Raw genomic sequence first — 21,058 nt, 5'->3', positions numbered from 1 at the left:
TTAAAACATCGAATAATACATATTCAAGGAGTTGGTGAAGCAAGCAGCTGCAAGGCAAACAAGATTTTTTCCATATGGTGTCATATAGACCAAATGGAAATGTGCAACAATTGTCACAAAACGCTTGGTATTGCTCAATTCAAGTGTTTTTGAGAAAGCAGATGGATCACAACAGTCATTTCAAGGTTTTTTCTGAAAGCATGGTGAATGCTCCTTGAAGTGTGAAAAATATTATGCTAAAGCAAACATTAGTAATAAAATTAGTTAAAATATAATTTACAAAATGTCAAGTATACTTCATCATGGGTAAAGATCTTGAAAGGCCTAAATGAGTGTGTAGTCCTGGTTTCTTCACATCAGCTTTTATGACTTGGGTATCTTTTCACAATTTCTTAGGTATCTTTTTAGATTTAATTGCAAAACTGAATATGTTTAACAGATGGTTAAATTGTCTAATGGGAACATTATTCATTCTCCCAAATGAAGAACAGAGGTTGTAGGAGTGAATTCTATTTTGTGACTAAGACCTGGATTCAAGATGCAGACAATTTTTTGTACTTCAGATATTAACCAGTTTGGGATTTGTCCCTTTAAACTCCCTTGGTTCAGGTGCTCGTTTGGGAAGTCATTCCTTTCCTGTTTGTAACCAAATTAAAAATGGTAATATACAATGTTCTCGTCCTTGAGTGGAGCTTTACCATGGATTCTGCAGGTGTTGAAGTCCAAGTAAATTTTATAAAACAGCAATGTGAGCTCAGTTAAAAAAAAAAAGCAACAGCATGAAAGTGAAGAGAAGGTCAAGTGTGTGATTGTTAGCCCTAGAAAATGAGCTTTAGTGGGAGCTCAAGCTCCCTGGGCTCACAGGCTGTGCAGGAATGGGTGTCCCAGCACACCACGATGTGCCTGGGCAGTGGAGTGAAAATTCTGTTCAGTTCAGGAGTCACCCAGCTGAGCATTGTTCATTCTGCCTGGGCTCATCTGGGAGTTGATTTGATTTCTGTGGTGGGAGTGAGATTCCTGAGCATAACGATGAAGAACATGGCAAAGGAATGCTTAATTATAATAAATCTATGTAAACACACCTCAGTTTACTTCTCATGGGCAGCTTAAGTGATTTGGAAGGTTTTATTACAACACAAGTTAGAAAAAGGTATAGAAAAGTAGGCTTGCTGTGGGTTTTGTATTAAAAGTTGATGCAATCACCAGAAGTAATTTAGTTCTGTGAATGTGACATTATTGCTGCTGTAGCCTGCATTGTTTGCATGGGGAGGCAGTGATTTCTGCATCAAGAAATGTGATCTACGAATATCTTTGTACTATTTTCATGTGCAAGATTGCTATTACTCTAAATATTGGCTGAGACCTTTTGAGATGGAAGAATTGTCTGGTGCAGTTGCATTAGTATATGCTATTATTTTTGTGTGCTTTACTGTCATGATCTGTCTGTGTTTATGAAAGTAGCCAGATATACAGAGTAAAACTGGGAAGAGTGAACAGAAAATGATATTAATTATTGATAGACTGGAAAGACTGTTTGAAAGGGAGAAGCTCTATCACTTAAATCTTCTGAGTAAAGAATTAAATCAGTCACTAGGAAATAGTTCTTTGGTTATAGATGCTGAAGAAATTCTGTGTTTTGTGTCAATATAACTGGGAGAGAGATGATTTACAGCTGTCTTAAATTGTATGTGCATTTATACATATAAATGTTAATTTGATATTCCTTATCTGCAAGTGTTTCCTCAGAGATTTTTGTGAAGCCTTTTCCCCTGGGCTGCTCCTGCAAACAGGGGCTCAGTGTCTTTAACAAGCCAGGAAAAGATAGAGATTTTCCTGTCTTGTGTTGCTGTGGCTGTCTCATAGATGGCTGAAAGAATAATGCTGGAGGACTACAGAATCTGCAATATCTTACATTTCCTTCTAGGGAGGTAAACTACTTTTTGGGTTGTGTTCTGAAATCAGCCTGGAAGTGCAGTTTCTTTGTTAGTACAAGAGATTGTCAAAATTGTGTGAGGATCTGCAGGTACAGAAGTGCCTCCAGCTACTTGCAGTGTGTCTCCTCCCTGTTCAATGTGCTGCTTATCTCGAGTGGCTGCTGGCAGCAGTGGAGCTCGTGCACCAGAAGGATATCTGGGAAAAGTGCTTGCAAGGTCTGAAAAAAATGCAGTGTGCTGTCTTGTTTTAGTATTCTGTATTTTGCCCAGACGAGTTGGAGTGACAAATGCAATATAAGTGTAGAGATGGGGGAGATGATCCTGTTCCAGCTTCTGGCAGAGATTGACAGTGCTGAAAGGAGAAAGGGGAAAAAAAGTTCTTGTAAAGTAGCTCCTAAAATGCATATGGAGTTTAAAGAACTTCTTGCTTGCCTGGCTGTCTCTGGGTTGAAAACAGGATTAGGTGTCACTTAATTATTCTGTGTAATCTCAATTAAAAGCTTTATTTACTGGAGTGCTAAGTGGACATGTTAGTTTTGATTTCAAGATGCTAAATCCCATACTCAGTCCAGGTGAGGAGAGTACAGGAGAGGTGTAAGGAAGGGCCTTGAGTTGTGATGGTTTGGAAGATGAAAGGTTGGTGTCAACATCTGCACGTGCAGATGTGTGTCCTGGTTTGCTCAGGTGGATTTGTTCAGAGCAGCACATCTGGATTTGTGACCAGAGCAGCAGGGACAGAAGGAGCCCCAGTGCCTCAGCTTTTGCTGAGCAGCCCTTGGCAGTCTCCAGCATTTCTGCTTCCTGTGAGCTCCCCCTGGAGCAGGGTGGCTGGTCTGGAGGTGAGGACACAGCCAGGACAGCTCATCCACAGTGCCCAAAGACATTGCCAAACCTGTCACATCATGCTGGGCACTAAGGGCAGGGCTGCAGGGTGGAGAGGAGTTTATTTCCAAATTCACAACCTAGGTAGGCATTGGCCTGCTGGTGCCAAGTGATGGCTTTTTAAATTTGTTTATTTTCTTTTTTCCCCAGCGGTTATTACATGGTCTTTATATCTTAACCATCAAGTTTTTCTTGCTTTTGTATTTCTGATTGGCTGCATGATGGTGCTGGGAGGGAATGAACAGGTGGCTGTGTGGGGTCTGACCTGACCAGGGTCAGTCCTCTGCAATGTCCCATGTACTCTGAATTCTTCTCAAATTCTGTCCCACCGTGAGTTCTAGACCTTAACTCCTATTTGTGACTCCTTTGTGTCAATCGAGCCAAGTTCATGAACCAAATGCTCCTTGATAAAATGATGGTTGATACTGGTGTGCAGCACGAGTGGCTTTTTTGGCCATGAGCAGAAATGTAAGGTCGGTGATTGGTGTCAGGATTTTCCTGCTTAGGAAGAAGTGACGAGGGAGGGAGGGAGGTTTGTGCATCACCAGTTCCCACATTTCAGCCACTCCATCATCCCCAGGCTGGCCTGGCTCAGTGTCCAGCTGGCAGAGGGTGCCCAGGGGTGGGCACAGGGCTCAGTGCAGGAGTCCGAGTTTATTGTGGAAACCCTTCAGCCAGAGCTGGCTGCTCCTTTGGGCAGCAGCACTGCAGCACTCGCATTCAATTCCACACTCGGGACAAGCATGCAAGCTTCCTTTTTCACAGAAAAGGCAGGAGATCCCATTCCCTTTGCCTGCAGATTTTTTAGAACACTTAGGGAAATTTAAAATGCTTTTTAATGTTCAAATACATGAAATAGAGTTCTTTATTCTGAAGCAGTAGGTAACACTGTCTTTTTTTCTTTGATTTGTGTGTGTTGTTTTTCCGTTTTTTTTTTTTAATAGAATATTCAAATAAAAACTTTGGCAGATGATGTGGTAAGGTCTTTGTAGCATCTTAATTTGCAATGGTAACTCCACGCTGCATGCTACTCTACTCAATGTTGTGGACAAAATAACATTCTTATAAGGATATTAAGCAGTAGATTCCAGAAAATTGAGTGACTATTCCTAAAGATCTTAATTTGTGACTTCAGTTGAAGACGATTAATCATGATTTCTATTTGGAGGAACTTCCTTAAGCACATTTTAAATACTTTGGTAATAATACTGTGGCTATGTTGAAACTGTTACTCAACAGTTGAAGTGTTATTTCTCTTGACCAGTAAATGATCTGCACTGCTTCTTCAAAGCTGCTTGCCACATGATGAAAGTGGAACCCTTTTGGGTAATAAATGTGTACTGAATGCCAAAGTTTGTATTCAGTAGCATTAATTTGATTAAGCTGAATTCTTTGAAACTGGTTCCAAAGTATTTTTTTTTTAGGAACTGATATTAAAATTGATTTCATTAAAATGACAGCCTTGTATTTTATATATATATATATATATATATATATGAAATAAAGCCAGACTGGTTGTTTAGTTAATGATTGCCTACACATCTGAAATGAGGAAATGATGCCTGGTAATCACACAGGAGATTCCTTTGTGTCTTTTGAGTGATCTCACCAGTGCAATCTCATTGAACAAATTTGTTGTTAATAAGTTATGCTTGAACCAGATCACTGTGTGGTGAAATTGGATCTTAAATGACTTTTTGTGACTGTTGAATGGTCAACATAAAATGGCATTTGTCTAAATTTGGATACTGCCTCTCAGGCACTGGCTTATCCTTGGCCTTTTCACCAGGCTATGCCCTAATTTTAGTTTCCAAAAATGTAGCTTAAACTCTTCTAATAAGGTAGAAAATGAATTAAAGAAATATTCTTGCTTTGTCAAAGACATTAACAATATCCTTGTAGGTATTGTGCTTCTGTCCACAAATATAAAAATACCTAAGGAAGAAAACACCCCTATCACCCCTCACTCAAAAACAAAAAAAAAGCTCAAAAAGTTCCAAGGGAATGCAGCTTATCTGGGGACACTTTCTTTCAGAAATTAAAGATAATCCTGTGAGATCTCAAAAATAACAACAAAAGCAATGAACAACAAAAAAAGAATAAAAAGAAACAAAACAACAGAAAAAATCTTTCTTCTCCATACTGCACAGCTCTTGTTCTAGTGTGTCCACTCTGGACTCACTAATCTAAAATGAATCAATTTTTTTTCCAAACCAAGTCCTCCATCAGACATTTCACACCTCAGAGAGGTCATTTAATAGTAGCCAATATAAATTTCAGTTTATCTGTTTTGGTGGAGATGACAGCAATGCTCTGAATGATCCTGGTAACCCTACATAAGCTGCTGTTAGAGGAAAGCACATCTTCATAAGGCCTGAAACAAATACTGGAATATTTGTGGATGCAAACAGTTCTTGGAGGAAAATTAACATATGTTTGATGTCCAAATGAATATATATGTGTATATATAATAAAATGACTGTTATTAAATAAAAAAATTATTAGAGATGCAGTGTTCTATGTTATAAATACAAAAGAAAATGGCCTTATAAGGAAGGTGCTGGTTATTTGCAATATTAACCCAGTAACTGAGCATGCTTGCAGCCCAGGAGGTGGGAGTGGTGCCAGCCCTAACAGAGACAGCCCTGGCAGTGTGTGCTGTGTGTTTAACCATGGGGGGTTCTGCTGTGGGAGCAATCCATCACCTGCCTTTCTAAAGCTCAGCACTAATTCCAGCACTTCCTACTCAAAAAAAAAAAAAACAACAACTCTTTGAGGAGTTAGGAACTATGCTTGGAGCATTAATTCCTCTACAAACTTGATTTTACTTTAGCAGGATTGTTTGATAAGCCTGATGAACTTGTGAGTACCTCCTTCCCAACACTGCCTTTTTCAGTTGTCCTCCAAAGACTTGGAGCTCTTCACTGAAGGGACATTGGCCATTACCTTTGTGGTACCATATCAATTCCCTATCAGGATAATTAGAGAGTCACAGGAGAAGATGAGCTGAAGATTTTGAAGTGCTAAGAGTTTAACCTAGCTGGTGCAATTTTGGATTAGTGGGAAATATTTAAATCCCTTTTGCATGTGACCTGTCATGAGTTTACCTTATATGTTAGTGTCTTTCTGTGCCAAGGAATCTCTGAATATTAGAGTATTTTTACTTACAGTTCAGTTTAACTCTGCTGCTTGAATTCACTAAAACCATATGCACTGCTGCCATGTCATTGGCTGCTTGTCTCCATTTCTATTTCTGCTTATTTTTTGAATGTCTTTGCAGCGTGACAGAATCACAAGCTTCAGAAAGTCAGCAGTGAAAAAAGAGAAGCCTCTCATTCAGCATCCCATTGACTCCCAGCCTTCCATCAGTGAGATCCCACATGCCCAGGCCCTCGTTGATGAGCGCTGCATGAACTTATCAGAAAAAGAAGTTATGGATCTCTTTGAAAAAATGATGGTAAGATGTGGCTATGGGGCAGAGCTGTCCTGCTGCACTGAACAGTGGAGCTGTGAATGTCTGTTGAGTCATTGGATTAGTGTTAATTAACTCTTGCTTGATTTGCTTGTTAAGGGATTAGTTTTGAACTTTTCCAAGTGGTGTTAATTGAAGCAGACAATGGATGTCTCACAGGCACCAAGAGCTCTGTGATAAGGCTGTTCACCAGGAATTAGTGCAGGAACATTGACTGCTCTTAGGTGCCAGTCTGAAGTGACTTTGAGTTTTAATGGCAAGCCTAGTCATGACTAGTAATGACTGCATTGTATTTAATCTGTTAAGTTTAAAGCAATGTCTGAATAGATTTAACCTGGCAGAGCATTTTGACTTTTAAACTTGGTTTAAACACATCAGTTGGAACAGTTTGACCTCTACCCTTTCCACAAGCTACTAATCCATGTAATAACAGCCTTCTGATTAGATAGTGCAGGAATGGTGTCCACTGTGAGAAGATTTCACTGAAAACACAGGAACATCACAAGATGGACACTTAACTATCAACTTGAGATGTAGAATTGTTGTGCTTGTCCTCTAGTTCTACTTCTTGAGCCAAATTTCACAAATCTTAACTACCCCTGATGCAATTTAAATTTTAGCTAAGTCTCACAAATAGTTGACACTTGAGGTGACAGAATAAAATGAGAAAATCAAGGCAAAATCAAACACACGAAGATAAACTGGAAGAAGTCACTTGGGTTTGTTGGGAAATGAACTGTTTAACAAAAAAAAAGCTCCAAAAGAACAAAGACTAATAAAAATCCTGAGATGTGTTGCTGATTCTCTTGGTGTGTTGGCTTGCAGGAGGACATGAACCTGAACGAGGACCGTAAAGCTCCTTTAAGGGACAAAGACCTGAGCACCAAACGGGAGATGGTTGTCCAGTACATTTCTGCAACTGCCAAATCTGTAAGTTCTCCCCTCTCCACGAGACACCTGAGCAAGGAGCTTTGAGTTTTCAACTTTTTAAGCTTGGAACTTGATATCTTTTTTTTGTCTGGATTTATCGAAGAGTGGTAGGAAAAAAGAAATGTGTACTTAGTAACACATTTCTAAATGCTTGCAGCTGCATCTGAGCAGTTAGTTTGTGTTTCTCCTTGCTGGGCAATGTAAAAATTGATTATTTCTTGGAAACTATCAGAAATTGCAAATCCAGTGATGCAGAGTCATGGATGGAACCTGAGCATATTTCTGTGCAATTCATCTTAAGAACTTCTGGTACCCAAAGTTTCTGACTTTGTGGTTTCAGTAGTGATGTATGTATTAGACTCTAGTGAAAGATGGTCTGAAAACCAGTTTCAAATTACATTTTGAGTAGAAATAATGTTTTGACTTTTCATTGATGTTGATTATTCTCTGTAATTTAATTAACCCTTCATGTACAATTTGTCAGGTCTGTCTCCTTTGGGGTGCAAGAACTGTAAGGAAATGACTGGATACCCCAACGTTTTTGGGGTGGAGAAATACCATTTCAAATAGTGAAGTGCTGCAGTTTATTTTCTGCAGTTGTACTGACTAGCTATAAAATACACCAGCAATGTTTTGTGTGTGTTAAAAGTTGGCTGTGGCAAATATGGAAATAAGGAAAGATTTTGATGGTGTCTGCCCAAGGAATCTTTAAGCATGGACTGCAAGCAGTACAGTTGACTTGTCCCTTGTTAACCTTGAAAATCACCTCTGCAGAGTTAAGTTTCAAAAATTAAGATGACAATGATATGCAATTATTATGCAAATGCCTTGCATGGAACATTATAAACTTGAGTGAGGAAAAGCTTGTGTTATAATGGTGATGAAATGGTAATGAAAATGGTGATTTAAGTTCTGAGAGGAGTCATGTTCCTGCATGAGTTCATCTTAAACAAAATCCACAGTCCTTTAGTGTGTGCTGGAAGGAATCCAGTGCTTTAAGCATGGTCTAACTAAATGTACAAATTACTGGAGAATTATTCAAGCTTATGCAGTGAATGTTATGAACTAGACTGTCTTTGGGAACTGTTAATTATGCTCTGTAAGGTTTTTATCTTCACTTGATGATCAATATTAAATCTGGATTTTTTCTTAGTATGCAAAAATACTTTCTTGAAGCAGCAGAAATGGAAGTATTTGGTCTTTTTTTTTCCCAAGAACTAGTTGAACCATGGTGATGTCTGTCATGTACACTGTGATTTGAGATGTAGGTGCCTCAAGCCCCAGAATTGTGCAGCTGAGTAAGGAAAGCATGGCTACACCATTGCATGGCTCACTGCTGCAATTTGACTGCATTGCATTGCTCCCCATGTGTGCTGCAACGTGGGAAACTTCACAGGACTGGACTAGAATTGTCCACACGTACTAACAATTGAAAACTGAGTCATCCTGAAAGGTCCTGCTACATCCATGTGCACTTTGGGCCTAAGTCAGCACCAGTGTGCATGTTTTACACATTGCAGAGTGTTTTTCCTAGAGGAAAAGCAGCTCGTGTTGAAGTTTTTTTGCTTCAGTATGTCCTCCTTGCAATTGAATCACAGCATTTGAATGGAATCTTGCAGAAATATACATTACCTTTCTCTAGCATGTTATTCTAATTTACCTTTTAATAGCTAGCATCTTGATTTAAAAAAAAAATTAAAAAAACAGAGCTTAATTTTCAAATGTTGATTGGGATTTTACAGTGGTGCCAAACCTCATGTTCACTTGTAATTTCATCTTCTGTTTAATGCAACTACTATTCTGCTCCATGAATTCAAGCCCTAATCAATCTTTATTGCATCATGAATTGTCAAACTTCCTTTTCTTCAGGATTATCTTCCATGAAAATGCTGGTTGCATTCAAAATGATCTGTCTTTAAATTTCCTACCTTTTTCTTTTGTCACAGATAATTATCTGTCTTCTTTTTTTACACTGAAAATACTTGGACCTTCTGCTTAGAGCTCACAAAAGACATTTAACAGTTGATGTATTTTTCTTGCAGTTCATTTCATGTTTGTTTTAATTAGGCTTTTGAGCTCCTTCCCCTCATGTGAAAATATCACTCTCATTTGCTGATGTTGTCTTAACCAAATTATTTGAAATTTGGTGCTTCATTTTCTCTGCCTGTGTGCTGTGGTGCAGCATGTTGACCATGCTTTTCTGAAACACTCATCTTCAAACATCTGAGAAAGGAATTTTGGGTTTCACTGGGTGCAGAAAGTTTTCCTTGGGGCTGGAGGACATGCAGAAGCTGATGAGCTGGATGCTTTCATGGGAAGTGATTTTCTGTGCTTCTCATTCCTTCTCTCACTTGAAGAGAAAGGTTGTTGACCATGGGGATTGTAGCTGAGGACTGGTGAAGGATTGGAATTCTGTTTCAGGACTGAACCTGGTGACTTTTTGTGCTGTACTGAATAGTTGAACATTGGTGAGAGGAGAAGATAAATTAGGAGAGGGGATTGTCTGGTGATGGCAATCAGTTCTAGAGGAAACTTCTTCAGGAAGAGAAGTGTTGATTGTGAAGGACTTGCAGGGACTTTAATTTCCAAAAGTGTTCCTTAAGGAACAAGAGATCAGAGTAGAGAAGGAAGCAGGTAGAGTCTGAACAGACACACATGGAGAAGTCAGACCCAAACCAGCTGGTGAGCAGATAAAAGTGAATTTTCAATGAACTGCCTGTCAGGTTGAGCAGGGAGCAGAGGCTGTCCCCAGGAACAGGGGAATTAGTGCAGGGTGACACAACAGGGCACACGTGTGCTGCCTGCCTGCACTTCCCTCTGGGAAAAGTCAACTTTTTGTTCATGAGTACAGAGAGATGCTGTTCCATGGTAAGGAGAAGATGGCATTCTGAAAATCACTGCTTAATTATCCATGTAATTAAAAGCATCCATACCGAGCAGTTGAATGAAAATGTCATGTGAGATTTTTCTGAAGTGCAAGTTGAAGTTATAACTGTAGGCTATGTTTTTGATTATGAAAACTTAATTAAATTCAGTGGTGACATCATCTAAACAGATCAAAAGCTCCATAACAAAGCAGTTGTTACAAATACAAGGAAGTCAGTGTGCCATTAGTGTGTTCTCAGTGTCATGTATAAAGCATTTGACCTGATAATTTGAACAAATGGCACATTTCATCTTTCAAGATGGAGCTGTCAAGACAGGTATTTAGTGATTTGTTGGTGAATGTGTCAAATACTGGGAATTCAGCAGCAGAACATAAGAATTTGAAAACTCTTGCTCCTGCTGCGGAGCTGCTGTTTTCCCATTGAGAAGCTCTAACCCCTAAACAGGTTAATCAAGTAATAAAAGAATGCAACTACTACTAACGATTAAACACTGAAAAATGTGTGTGCAACTACATCCTACTAAGTTCTGTGCTGTTTATTTATGTATTATTATTATTATCTTTTTTACACAATAACCTCTCTTGGCTGGCCACTGCATGCAGATAGTCGGAAGTAAAGTTCCGGTGAGTACGAACATGAGAGTTTTGTTTTCTCTTATCAACTTTTTTTTTTTTTTTTTTTTTTTTTTTAGAGATTAGGCTGCAATATTTTAGACTTTTATCTGGATTTTTAGAAGTTCACTAGGCACAACTGAATCTTTGTTTTAGCAAAATAATTGTCAACCACCTCAATCGTGTTTATCCTACCAGGATGAGGTCGTTGCTTACACTTTTGAGGGATCTCTTCAAGTTTTCAGGAATTTGCAAATAATTCAAACTCACTCAGTTCATCCCTTCATTGTGGGCAACAAATATAATTTAAGCTTGTCTTGCTTCTTATTGAAGGCAGGCACTCAATTTTCAATGGACAGTATTTGGCTTAGTTCATTCTATTGAAATGTGGATTATTTTTTATGTCCTAATTGTTGTTGTTCATAGTTTGTCTTGGAAATGCCAACTTCAGCAGATCAATGTGAGAGTAAGATTAATTTAGAGGTTTCAGGAGGTCAGTAAGTTTGGTGAGATCACTGAGAGCATAACTTCTCTCTTTTTAAGGACTCATCTACATTTTACATTGTCTTGATTAATTCAAATAATATAAGCAAATATTTGGGATTTAATTTCTTGAAGTGAGTTCAGCAAGTTTTTTTTTCCTGGAATAAAGGATATTTTGGGGGGATAATTACATATGGATTTCGAATAGTGGTTGAAAGCCAAGATGTTCTTTTAAATTATGGATGGACTTTATTTTTGATTATGGCCAAAACAGGCTTTTCAGGTAAAGCAAGGCTTTCTGCTTAGGTCATATTCAATAATTAAATCCTGTAGTAAAAATAATAGAGAACAATCTGTGACTTACAACTGTTTAATCATTGCCTCAGATGTAGTTAAGTTTATATTCTACACACTTTATTCTTACAGACTTTTCTCTTGGCTTTGTTTAATTAAGGGTGGCCTTTAAAGAGACTTTTATATTCACCAGTGCTTTTTAGTTCTGTACTGGCTTTGGTTCCTCTCCTGACTGAGGAAAATACCTTCATTGTACTTATGTATTTAAAGGGGACAAATTATTAATTTTCCAGTTCAGTGTGTTAAAACCAGTTTCAGATAATCCCTGCTGCTGTGTCATTTCCTTATGGTGTGAATTAGCCTGAGCAGCTGCTTTGTGAAGAACTTATTTTAGAAAGGAAGCTGATATTCCCACAATGGGTAGGGGAGAAATTCTAAGATGTTTTCTTCCCCATGCCTTTGAGTTTAGGATCTGATAGAGAGCAAGAACTCTGCATTAAAAGCATGTTTTTGTGCAAATAACTTGCTCAATACTAAACTAAGAGATGCTGTGCCTGGAGTGTGGCTTCTGCAGATAATTGCTTTTTACAAGTGCTGCCACCTCGGTGTGCTTCTTCCAGGATTCATCCTTGAGGGGCTCTTTGCTTCTGCCAGCACATGGAGCTATTTCCTGGGAGATTCACACCTTCACTGGGATCGGGGAGCAGAGGAATTTTTGGGATGTTCCTGGTAGTGCTGTTGGGCTGCAGAGATTGCAGAGCTTTCCCTGTTCATGGGAACTCACAGCTTGAACCGATGTGAATTTGAGCTGGGATCCTCAGCACTGCAGTGTGGTGCAGCCTCATCGGGGTTGGCATCAATGAATCCTTCTCTGCCTTTATTGTAACACTGGGAAGGTGCCCAGTCATGAAGTAATCTCTGAATTTTTCATTCTTAAGCATTGGTTTAATCTCTGAACATGCTGATGTGGGACCCAAGCCTCCATCAGTTTCTTTCTACTTTACTTTTGCTTTCATCTTCATTAGATGTTCTCCTCTAAAACATTTTTCACTGAGATCTTATACCTCAAAGTGAGAAATATTTGTAGTAAAATCTGATCTATATAAAGGTATAACAAAAATTAAAATAACATTCCAATCAAACTCTCTTGGAGGGAAATAAAAGAAGTAGCAGCTGGTTCAGCACTCCAGTTAGCATGGCTAGAGGTAAGAGTGGATTGAGACTGAGGCTTTGATTGCAGGGAACAACAGAAAGTAATCCTAGTAAGATCAAAATGGTCCGAAATATTTCAATAATGGTTTTTTGTGAGCTGTCTTGAGTGACAATCCGTTTTGAAGAGGGAAGAAAATAAGGAAGAGGTGTTGGTTCCTTATTGCTGTGCAGTTAAAGGTGCTTTTTCAAAGATTCAGTGAAGAAATGTGCCTGTCCTGTAATCCATGGCAAGGAGCTTTAGCAGAGCATGCTGCCAGTTCTTGGAAGTATTAATCTATTTTTGAGGGAGCCATGGGTGTTCTGAAAACAAGGGACTGGGCAGAGCAGAGGTGCTTCACTAATGGATGGCACAGAAAGGAAAGGCAGCGAGATCCCACCTTGGTTTAAACACAAAACCAAGAGTAGCCAAGACTTGAGGGTGCCCCAGTGTGACCTGGAGTCTCCTTTGGAGCTTGCAGCAGGCTGCAGTGGGAGGACAAACTCATCTCTTGGCAAAATGCAGTGTCTTGCATTCTGGAGTGCTTTTCAGGGCCTAGATCAACAGGCAGTGGCACTGATTGAAGTTGTCATTGTGTCATCTCTGGACCTTTTGTGGCTCTCAGCAGCATTTTTGTTCCCTTACCACTTGGGAATGGCTGAAATGACAAAATCTGTGCCCAGTTACATCTACATTGTGTAGATGATGTGCATTAGTTGCAAAATTTTCTCTGATTCCAATCCATTCAATAGGTGGGATAAAACTGTTCCTTTTTCCTGAATCTTTACCTTATGGTCCTTCAGAGTGATGCTTTTTCTGAATTTTGATGATTTTTGATACATTAACCTGATTTACAGTCAGCTCCTACTCTTGTAAAGATCATCCCCAGCCATTTATTCCTTTTTCTTCTGGTGAAAGAGCATCTCTTTGTTTAGGATGTTGATGATAACTGATTCCAGTCCCTTTGTATCCTTCTTCCTCACCTTTGCCTTGGTCCTTGGATGTGTGGCTGGCCTGTGATGCTCAGCTGAAGGTGCTTTGCACAAGGAGCTTCCTCCAAGCCCTCACAGTGCACAGGAGACCCTGTTGTCTCACTGCAGTCACAGTCTGGTTTTGTTCTGCATCTCAAAGTGTGTTGTGACATCTCTTCTGTTCTGTGCCTTGAGTCTGGCTAGGTCAAAGTAATTCACTTAAATTTAGCCAAGTCATTTTGGCATCAGTTTTGGAAAATGAATGGGGAGAGTTTGAAGAGAACAAAACAGAAACTTGATAAGAACTGGAGCTTTGTGAAAGAGAGACAATTTGAGTGTTTGTAGTGGAAGTGATGCAATTAAAAGCAAATGCATATAAATCATCTCCTAGGACAGGCACTTGATATTGCCTTAACAGCCCTGACATCTTTATCAGGTTCTCTTCAACAGACCCTTCAGAGCTAAGGAGCTTTAAGAGCTGCAAATGAATCAAAACCACTCCTGTGAGATAAGCCTACTGCAGCTTGTCAGAGCTGTACAAAAGATTAGTTGCACCTTTTGGAAAAATGTTTTGTCTTGTTCACGGGGTTGAATACTATAGCTCTAAAACTGATATTCAGGTGTTTTAATAGTGAAATACTGTGTGAGTAGTTATTCTTCTGTAGTGGCACTTCAGCAGGAGAGAGCTCTTTGTCAAAGCTCCTGGATGATTTTGTTGCAGCAAACAAAGTCCTCTAGAGATCTCTGTTAGTGACCAACCATGGACTATGGGACAGCAAGAAACTGGCTCATGAACTTGCATGAACTGTTTTTTTTTCTGTTTCTCTTTGATTGTTTCCAATACAGTGTTGTAAAGTAGATGTTTAATATATTAAATATGTTAATACGGCTGAATGATGGAGTTAAGTTTTTATATTCAATTTGTACTACATGCACTTTTACTCAAAGAAATGGAAAAGATTCCAGCAAGAATAGTTATCTTTGTGATGTAAAACCAAAAGTATTAAACACTGATGGCAAATCCAAGTCAAGCCAGTTGTCTTGAATACTTGTACTATGGTTTGAGAATTCCTATGGAAATATTAGTCTTCTGTTTTATCATCTAAACCCTGATGACTGGAGCACTCATCAGCATTCTGCCTTCTGTGATAGGGTGGACTCAAAAACAGCAAGCATGAATGTACCCTGTCCTCACAAGAATATATCCATGAACTGAGATCTGGAATTTCAGATGAAAAACTTCTTAATTGCCTGGAGTCTCTGAGAGTGTCTCTAACCAGCAACCCAGTGAGGTAAGCAGAGCAATTTCTGCAGTGCTTTTCATCATGCTGTTTTTGCTAAGCAGGAGAGTTGTGAGCTTTGGGTTTGTTTTGTTTTTTTTATGCCAATGCTTGCTGACAGGAGAGCAGCGTTCTCAGCAGCCTGGGTGAGGACAAGTGAAATGTTTGCAGCTGTCTGCAAGATCTCCTCACCTTTCTCTGTGCCTTTCAGCAGTTGGTACTGGCTGGAACTGTTTGCCTTTGTGATGGATCAGATCTTTTGGGAAGTGAGACCAGAAGTGGAGCCTGTGAAGGGATGCACAAGCAGTAATGGAGAAATAGCTTTGTATTTGATTAAGAAATAATTAAAAACATTTTTCTTTTTTTTTTCCAGCTGGGTTAATAATTTTGGACATGAAGGTCTTGGACTTCTGTTGGATGCATTGGAGAAGCTTCTGGACAAGAAACAGTAAGGACTGGATCATTTGAGGGGAGGGATGGGGAGGTTGTGAAGATTTTCTTGGTGATTTTCCTCATTCCTTTCTAGGCAAGAAAGTATTGATAAGAAGAATCAACATAAACTTATCCAGTGCCTCAAAGCATTTATGAACAATAAAGTAAGTATTATTTTAAATTCACATACTTGTAGCATGATTAGGTTTTGTTGAGTTGAAGATACATAGAGCATGTTTAATATTGGAGAGGGAAGAGAAGTTTGTATATCCAGTGTTTAACTCTTTGGAAATGCAGGTCTTAAACTTAGTGTAACTTCTCTTGGGAGTCTTCTTCATGAACCTTTCTGCATTTTTTTTTCTTAATTTTGTTAGATCTTTGGAAGTAAAATATTTGATAAAGAGAAGATGATAGTATAAATTTAAGGTGAATTTGGAAATTAATTACTTGGGAACTGAAGAAAAATAGCTTTCCAAATTCAGATTTCAATACTTGATTGTTAATATAATGTACCTGATTTAGATGGAGTAGGATTTGATATCTTTTCAGCTGCAGTTTTATAGTTGGTAGGTCATGGCTAAAGGATTAGGTTAAGTTGTATCTGATTTGATTCTAGCACAGGCTACTCAGGTTTTTAGAAGCTGATGTGCTCAACTTGTACTTTTGCTTTATTCGTAGCAAAATCTGAAGTCTTGTGTTTATGTATCCTCCCCAGCAAATAAAACTGCATAAAAGTTACTCATTACTCTAACTCAGTTTAGAAAAATCTCACAGAAGAGCTTGTCTAATGAAGGGGAAGAAAAGCAGATTTTTATACTTCTGAGATGTTTCAGATATAGGTAGAAATAAAACCTCATTTGTCTTTGGGTGGGTTCAGATTTTACAAGGTCCTGGTGTCCTCCTGAGGAGCTGAATCTCTCTCTCTGTCAGGAGAAAACCTCAAATGCAGGAGTGGGGACACTGACGTGTGCCCCAAAATGATGTTTTGTGGTTTTGGTGGAATTTTGGTGGAGTGGTACCAAAGCCCCTCTGGGGAGGGAGGGGTTGGGGGAATCCCTCAGGATCTGAAGCTGCTGCTGAGTATCCAAGGCAAGCACAACTTTTTCACCAAGAGCTTTTTGTTTCTCCCAGTATGGTTTGCAAAGGATTCTAGGAGATGAAAGAAGTCTCTTGCTGCTGTCAAGAGCAATCGATCCAAAGCAACCACACATGATGACTGAGACAGTGAAAATCCTTTCTGCCATCTGCATTGTTGGAGAGGAAAACATGTGAGTGAGATATTGAAGTTTTTTTATTTTTTTGTGCTGATGAGTTGTTAATTTGGACACAGGTGAGAAAAGTTGTCAGTGAAACAAATGCAACCTATTAAGGCTTTAATAATGTGGTTTAAAATTGAAGAGACTTCACCTGTTGTGTTGCCTTAATTCAGTATAAATCAGAGAAAAGCAAATGAGCAGAGACCTGCACGCTGTGGCTGACATGGAAGGTCTGAAAGGACAAATCTTTCTATCACAAGAAGTTTATATTCACAGCTGGGCTTTGCAACACTTCAACTTAGAGTTATTTAGCACTTGCCCATGAGATTTTTAAAACCAAGATAATCACTTGGCATATGTCTCCTGTAAATTCACCACTGTGTTTATTTACTGAAGGTTAAAATGGGCAAACTTTGTGTCTTCTATGCAATAAATAGATTAAACCATTTTGATTTCTGAAAGGACAGTTTATTAGCATTTCCAGATGTTCAACATGTCAGCTTTACCAAGCACATTGTCCTGCAAATGTAGGGATTTTTCTGCCCTCAATGGTTGTTGATTAGCTGAAATAATATAGAGATTTATTCACCCTTTTTTCTTATTTCAACATTATTCTTGTAGACATGTTTAACACTTGGTTCCTGGATTGTTTTCAACTTTCTGAAGATAAATTTATTTCAACTGTCAGTGCAGTGAAGTAGAGCTGTGTGAACAGTGGGCTGAGTATGTTGAAAATGAGCAAGCTGCCTGTGCTGGGCTCTTGTGACACTTTGTGTTTCTCTTAGTCTGGACAAGCTTTTAGGTGCTATAACAACTGCTGCTGAAAGGCACAGCAGGGAGGAACGTTTCTCTCAGATTGTTGAAGGCCTGGAGAACCACGAGTTCATCCAGCTGCAGGTGAGTTTGCCTTTCTGTGGCCTTCAGCTGAAATCCCTGTGTATTTTAAATTAATTAATTAAATTAAATTTACACAGGACATCTTGTAGTGCTATCAATCCAGTGGTCAGTCAAAGAGAACTCAACACCAGTACTGATTGTGATTTTCTACTTAATAATGGTGGGAGCCAAGGAACTCAATTCCTGTCCTAAAAATAGGATTAAGAATCTTGACCTTAATAGAGCAATTAGTGATATTTCTTTCCTTGGAATCCAGGTGTCATGTTCAGGTAATCAAACTGATGCTGGTACTTTAGGCAGCCTCTTGAATATTCAGATTTATGCTAATTCTGGCAGGTGTAGCATGGGCTGTGCCCGTTTTTGGCAGGGCTCCTTTTTGGGTGAGGGAAGTGCAGCAGGATTTTATTGGTGCTTTTGTCACCAAGGACTCTGTTTCTTGCTGTGTGTTCAACATGTGCCTTTGTCTGAGGGGAATCTAGGGAGCTTTCAAAGTTATTTTTATAAAATAATAAAATAATCTGTGCCAGTGGTTTTTACTAAGTCATGGCTTAGATCGTGTTCATTGCTGCTTCTGTGCATGGACAGAAGTTTTTATCCTCTGTGGGCATCAGAGGTTTGGGTGGTATTAAGATTCAAGCTTTTTTTAGTTGGAATTGGTTGGATTTTTTTGGTACTTCCATTTTTGCACAGAGGCCAAGTGGCTGAATATCCTAATAAAGGACGACTTTGACTTATTACCTTCTCATAATGCATTAGTTATGCACTTTTTTTACTAAAATTTCTTTTTCAGCTACCTTGGCTGAAGGATATGGAAAAATCCAGGCAGGGCAGGTATCCTTGGGATGCTTTTTTCCAGTCCTGGCTCAAACACCCATCAGCTGTAGCTGCCTTAATGCTGTGTTTACCATCAGCACCTCTTGTTTCAGAGCTGATGAGTTAATAATGCCCAATAAGTTTCTATAAATGACATTCTAATCCTAATAGTGCTATCACTGAAGAATTCATTCTGGAGTTGTCCCCTACTCTGTGACCTTGTTGATTTAAGGCAAACAAGAGCCAGCACCCAGCATTGCTGCCAGCCTCCCCTCCCAGTGCTGCTCAGTGAAGGCACAATTGCAAGACTCATTACCTTGTTCCTGACAAAGTCGTTCTTTGCTGGTAATGTATTAGCACAAGCCATTAAGGCAGAGTCTCTGGCAGAAGCAATCAGAGCAGATGGCACCTCTTCTCTCTATTAATTTCAGATTGGACATGTGCTTTGGCTTGTTAAGTCGTGTCATAGTAGTAAAATAACAAGAATCATTCAAGCAAGCACAATGATACTGCATTATCTGAAGATGCAGCTCTATCAAGAGAGTGCCTTTGAAAGGGTGTTTTAATAGGAATTTGAGACTCCATAAGGTGTTCTATTAAAGCTAAATAGTGAATTTAATTAAAACAGGAAGGTGCTTTTTATCTGATTTTTTTTCCTTTGCAGCTATTGATTTTTTTTTGTCCTACTCTAAAGCTACTTCTATTTGCAGTTAAGATCTTTTACTAAACTTGGTATTTCCCTTGAGTCCCATTTTAGTCTTGTAATGTGGATCAGCACTTTTGGCGTTGTGCTGTTGTCTACCTGCTTTCCAATAAATCAATTCAAGTGCCCAGCTGTTCAATTAAAGCATTAGCCACCACCCTGAGACTTCAGGCATTTTGCAGCAGTTCTCTGCAGGATTGCAGGAAACTCCTGGTGATGTGGCTAATTGGGGTCTGGGTGTTTATTGGGTGGTTCTGATGTGGGGTTTGTTCAGTTTTTTTAACAGTTTGTTTTCAAACTGCTGAATACTGAGGAGAAAAAGGAGGAGGTACAACGGGCAACTTTAGTTTGGGATTAACTGGGGGATGATTTTAGGGTAGAGAGGCCCTGGCTCTGGTGCCCAGAGCAATTGGGGACCCCTGGATCCCTGGGGGTGTCCAAAGCCAGGCTGGACATTGGGGTTTGGAGCACTCTGGGACAGTGGGAGGTGTCCCTGCCATGCCAGGGGGGTGGCACTGGATGAATTTTAAGGTCCCTTCCACCCCAAACCATTCCATGAGATGATTCTGTGAGGATCATTCATGTGGTATTATTTTGACACAGCAGAAATATCCTGATATGGAAGCAGAGCAGTATTTGATGTTGCTAAAATAAACCCAAGTGTTGCATGTGTGCTGCATAATAAATAATATCAATTTCTTTGCTGTTAGAATTGGACTGAGGCAGTGACTGAAAGCATTGATTTTTCTTGCTGTATTTCTGATTACAGGTAGCATGTATGCAGCTCATCAATGCCCTTGTTACATCTCCTGAAGACCTTGATTTCAGGATACACTTGAGAAATGAGTTTTTACGTTGTGGCCTGAAGAAAATACTGCCTGTAAGTCATTGGTACCCAGGAGCTGAGCACTCCTCTGGGAATGCTGCAGATAACCAAACTCTTGAACCAGAACTGCACATGTGAAGGATTGGGGGTGCAGAAGGTCAGGTTATCAATCCAAATCTGCCTTCAGAGTTGCAAATTCAGCTTCTCATGAGCTGTATAAACCAGAATAGTAGTTGAAACAAGTCAATATATTAGGAACTGAATGAGGGTAGCCAAATTCTGCATAATGCAGTGAATGTGAATCTGGCTGTGGAATCAATCTTGGATTAACTTTGTTTGTACCTGCTGTTGTTTTCTGTGAAATCTGTTTTTCTTTAATCTGCCTGCTGAGAATGCATTGGGACATTCTAAGGAAAAATCCAATTGATTCTGAGACTGCCTGTGTGAATTCATGCAGCTGCACAGACAGGAATAGTTCTGACTTGGGGAGAGATTTGGAAATCTGAGTTGAACAAGCAGGAATTGCTGTGTCCCATTAGGAGAAATGGATTCAACTGGAAATCTTCTGGTTTGTTCTGTAGGCCATACCTGCTCTGTGAACTTTGCCTTCAGTTTTTCTCAGCTGAATCATTATAATAAAAAAAGCCCAGGCACTGAGTTAAAACTTGCTTCTGTTCTAAAGGTTCATGTTTATTTATTTCATCATGATACAGTCCTTCAAGGGGGGGAATTCTTGCTTTAAAAAAGGAAAAATTAAGATATACTCTACCTTGAACAACAGGCCTTGAAAGATAAGGAAAATGATGAGCTTGATATTCAGCTGAGGGTGTTTGATGAGAACAAAGATGAAGACCACTTTGAGCTGTCACATCGTCTCAATGATATCAAAGCTGAAATGGAATATCCTTTAAGGAAGTGCTGTCACAACTTGTGTCGTTTCACAACTTTATTAAATGGAAATTACAGTGCTCTATGTGCAGGTTATTTGTCTCAGTTGTGTGTCTTACCAGGGGCTTTGTCAAGCAGATTTCTCTCCAGTTGCTTTTTTTTTTTTTTTTTGTTGGAAAATATTTAGATAATTAGTGCTTAAATTTGCATGTCAAATGTAAGTCATTGGGAACTGAATTAATTTTTCATAAATAACATTTATTAAGCTAAACTCTGTCTCATAATACATGAAGAGATAAAATTATACCC

The 21,058-nt window shown here is 39.1% G+C and overlaps 1 protein-coding gene across 3 annotated transcripts in view; it reads left to right on the top strand.

The window, feature by feature from the left end:
* DIAPH2 (diaphanous related formin 2) overlaps positions 1-21,058 on the top strand; it is a 166,297-nt gene that overhangs the window by 11,341 nt on the left and 133,898 nt on the right. The window contains exons 2-12 of one of the 3 annotated variants that reach the window (XM_088173058.1): positions 3,761-3,793; positions 6,097-6,273; positions 7,114-7,218; positions 10,709-10,729; positions 14,807-14,946; positions 15,308-15,382; positions 15,461-15,530; positions 16,498-16,634; positions 17,408-17,519; positions 19,805-19,915; positions 20,643-20,761. In XM_088173058.1, coding sequence (XP_088029184.1) covers positions 3,761-3,793; positions 6,097-6,273; positions 7,114-7,218; positions 10,709-10,729; positions 14,807-14,946; positions 15,308-15,382; positions 15,461-15,530; positions 16,498-16,634; positions 17,408-17,519; positions 19,805-19,915; positions 20,643-20,761 — 1,100 coding nt within the window. The remainder of the gene's footprint in view (positions 1-3,760; positions 3,794-6,096; positions 6,274-7,113; positions 7,219-10,708; positions 10,730-14,806; positions 14,947-15,307; positions 15,383-15,460; positions 15,531-16,497; positions 16,635-17,407; positions 17,520-19,804; positions 19,916-20,642; positions 20,762-21,058) is intronic. The other 2 variants (XM_088173060.1, XM_088173059.1) reach the window with 2 other exon arrangements.

This window comes from Sturnus vulgaris, chromosome 14 (assembly GCF_052056855.1).
Source record: "Sturnus vulgaris isolate bStuVul1 chromosome 14, bStuVul1.hap1, whole genome shotgun sequence".
NCBI classification, from domain to species: Eukaryota; Metazoa; Chordata; class Aves; order Passeriformes; family Sturnidae; genus Sturnus; species Sturnus vulgaris.
This window is presented reverse-complemented; position numbering and strand designations above follow the sequence as displayed.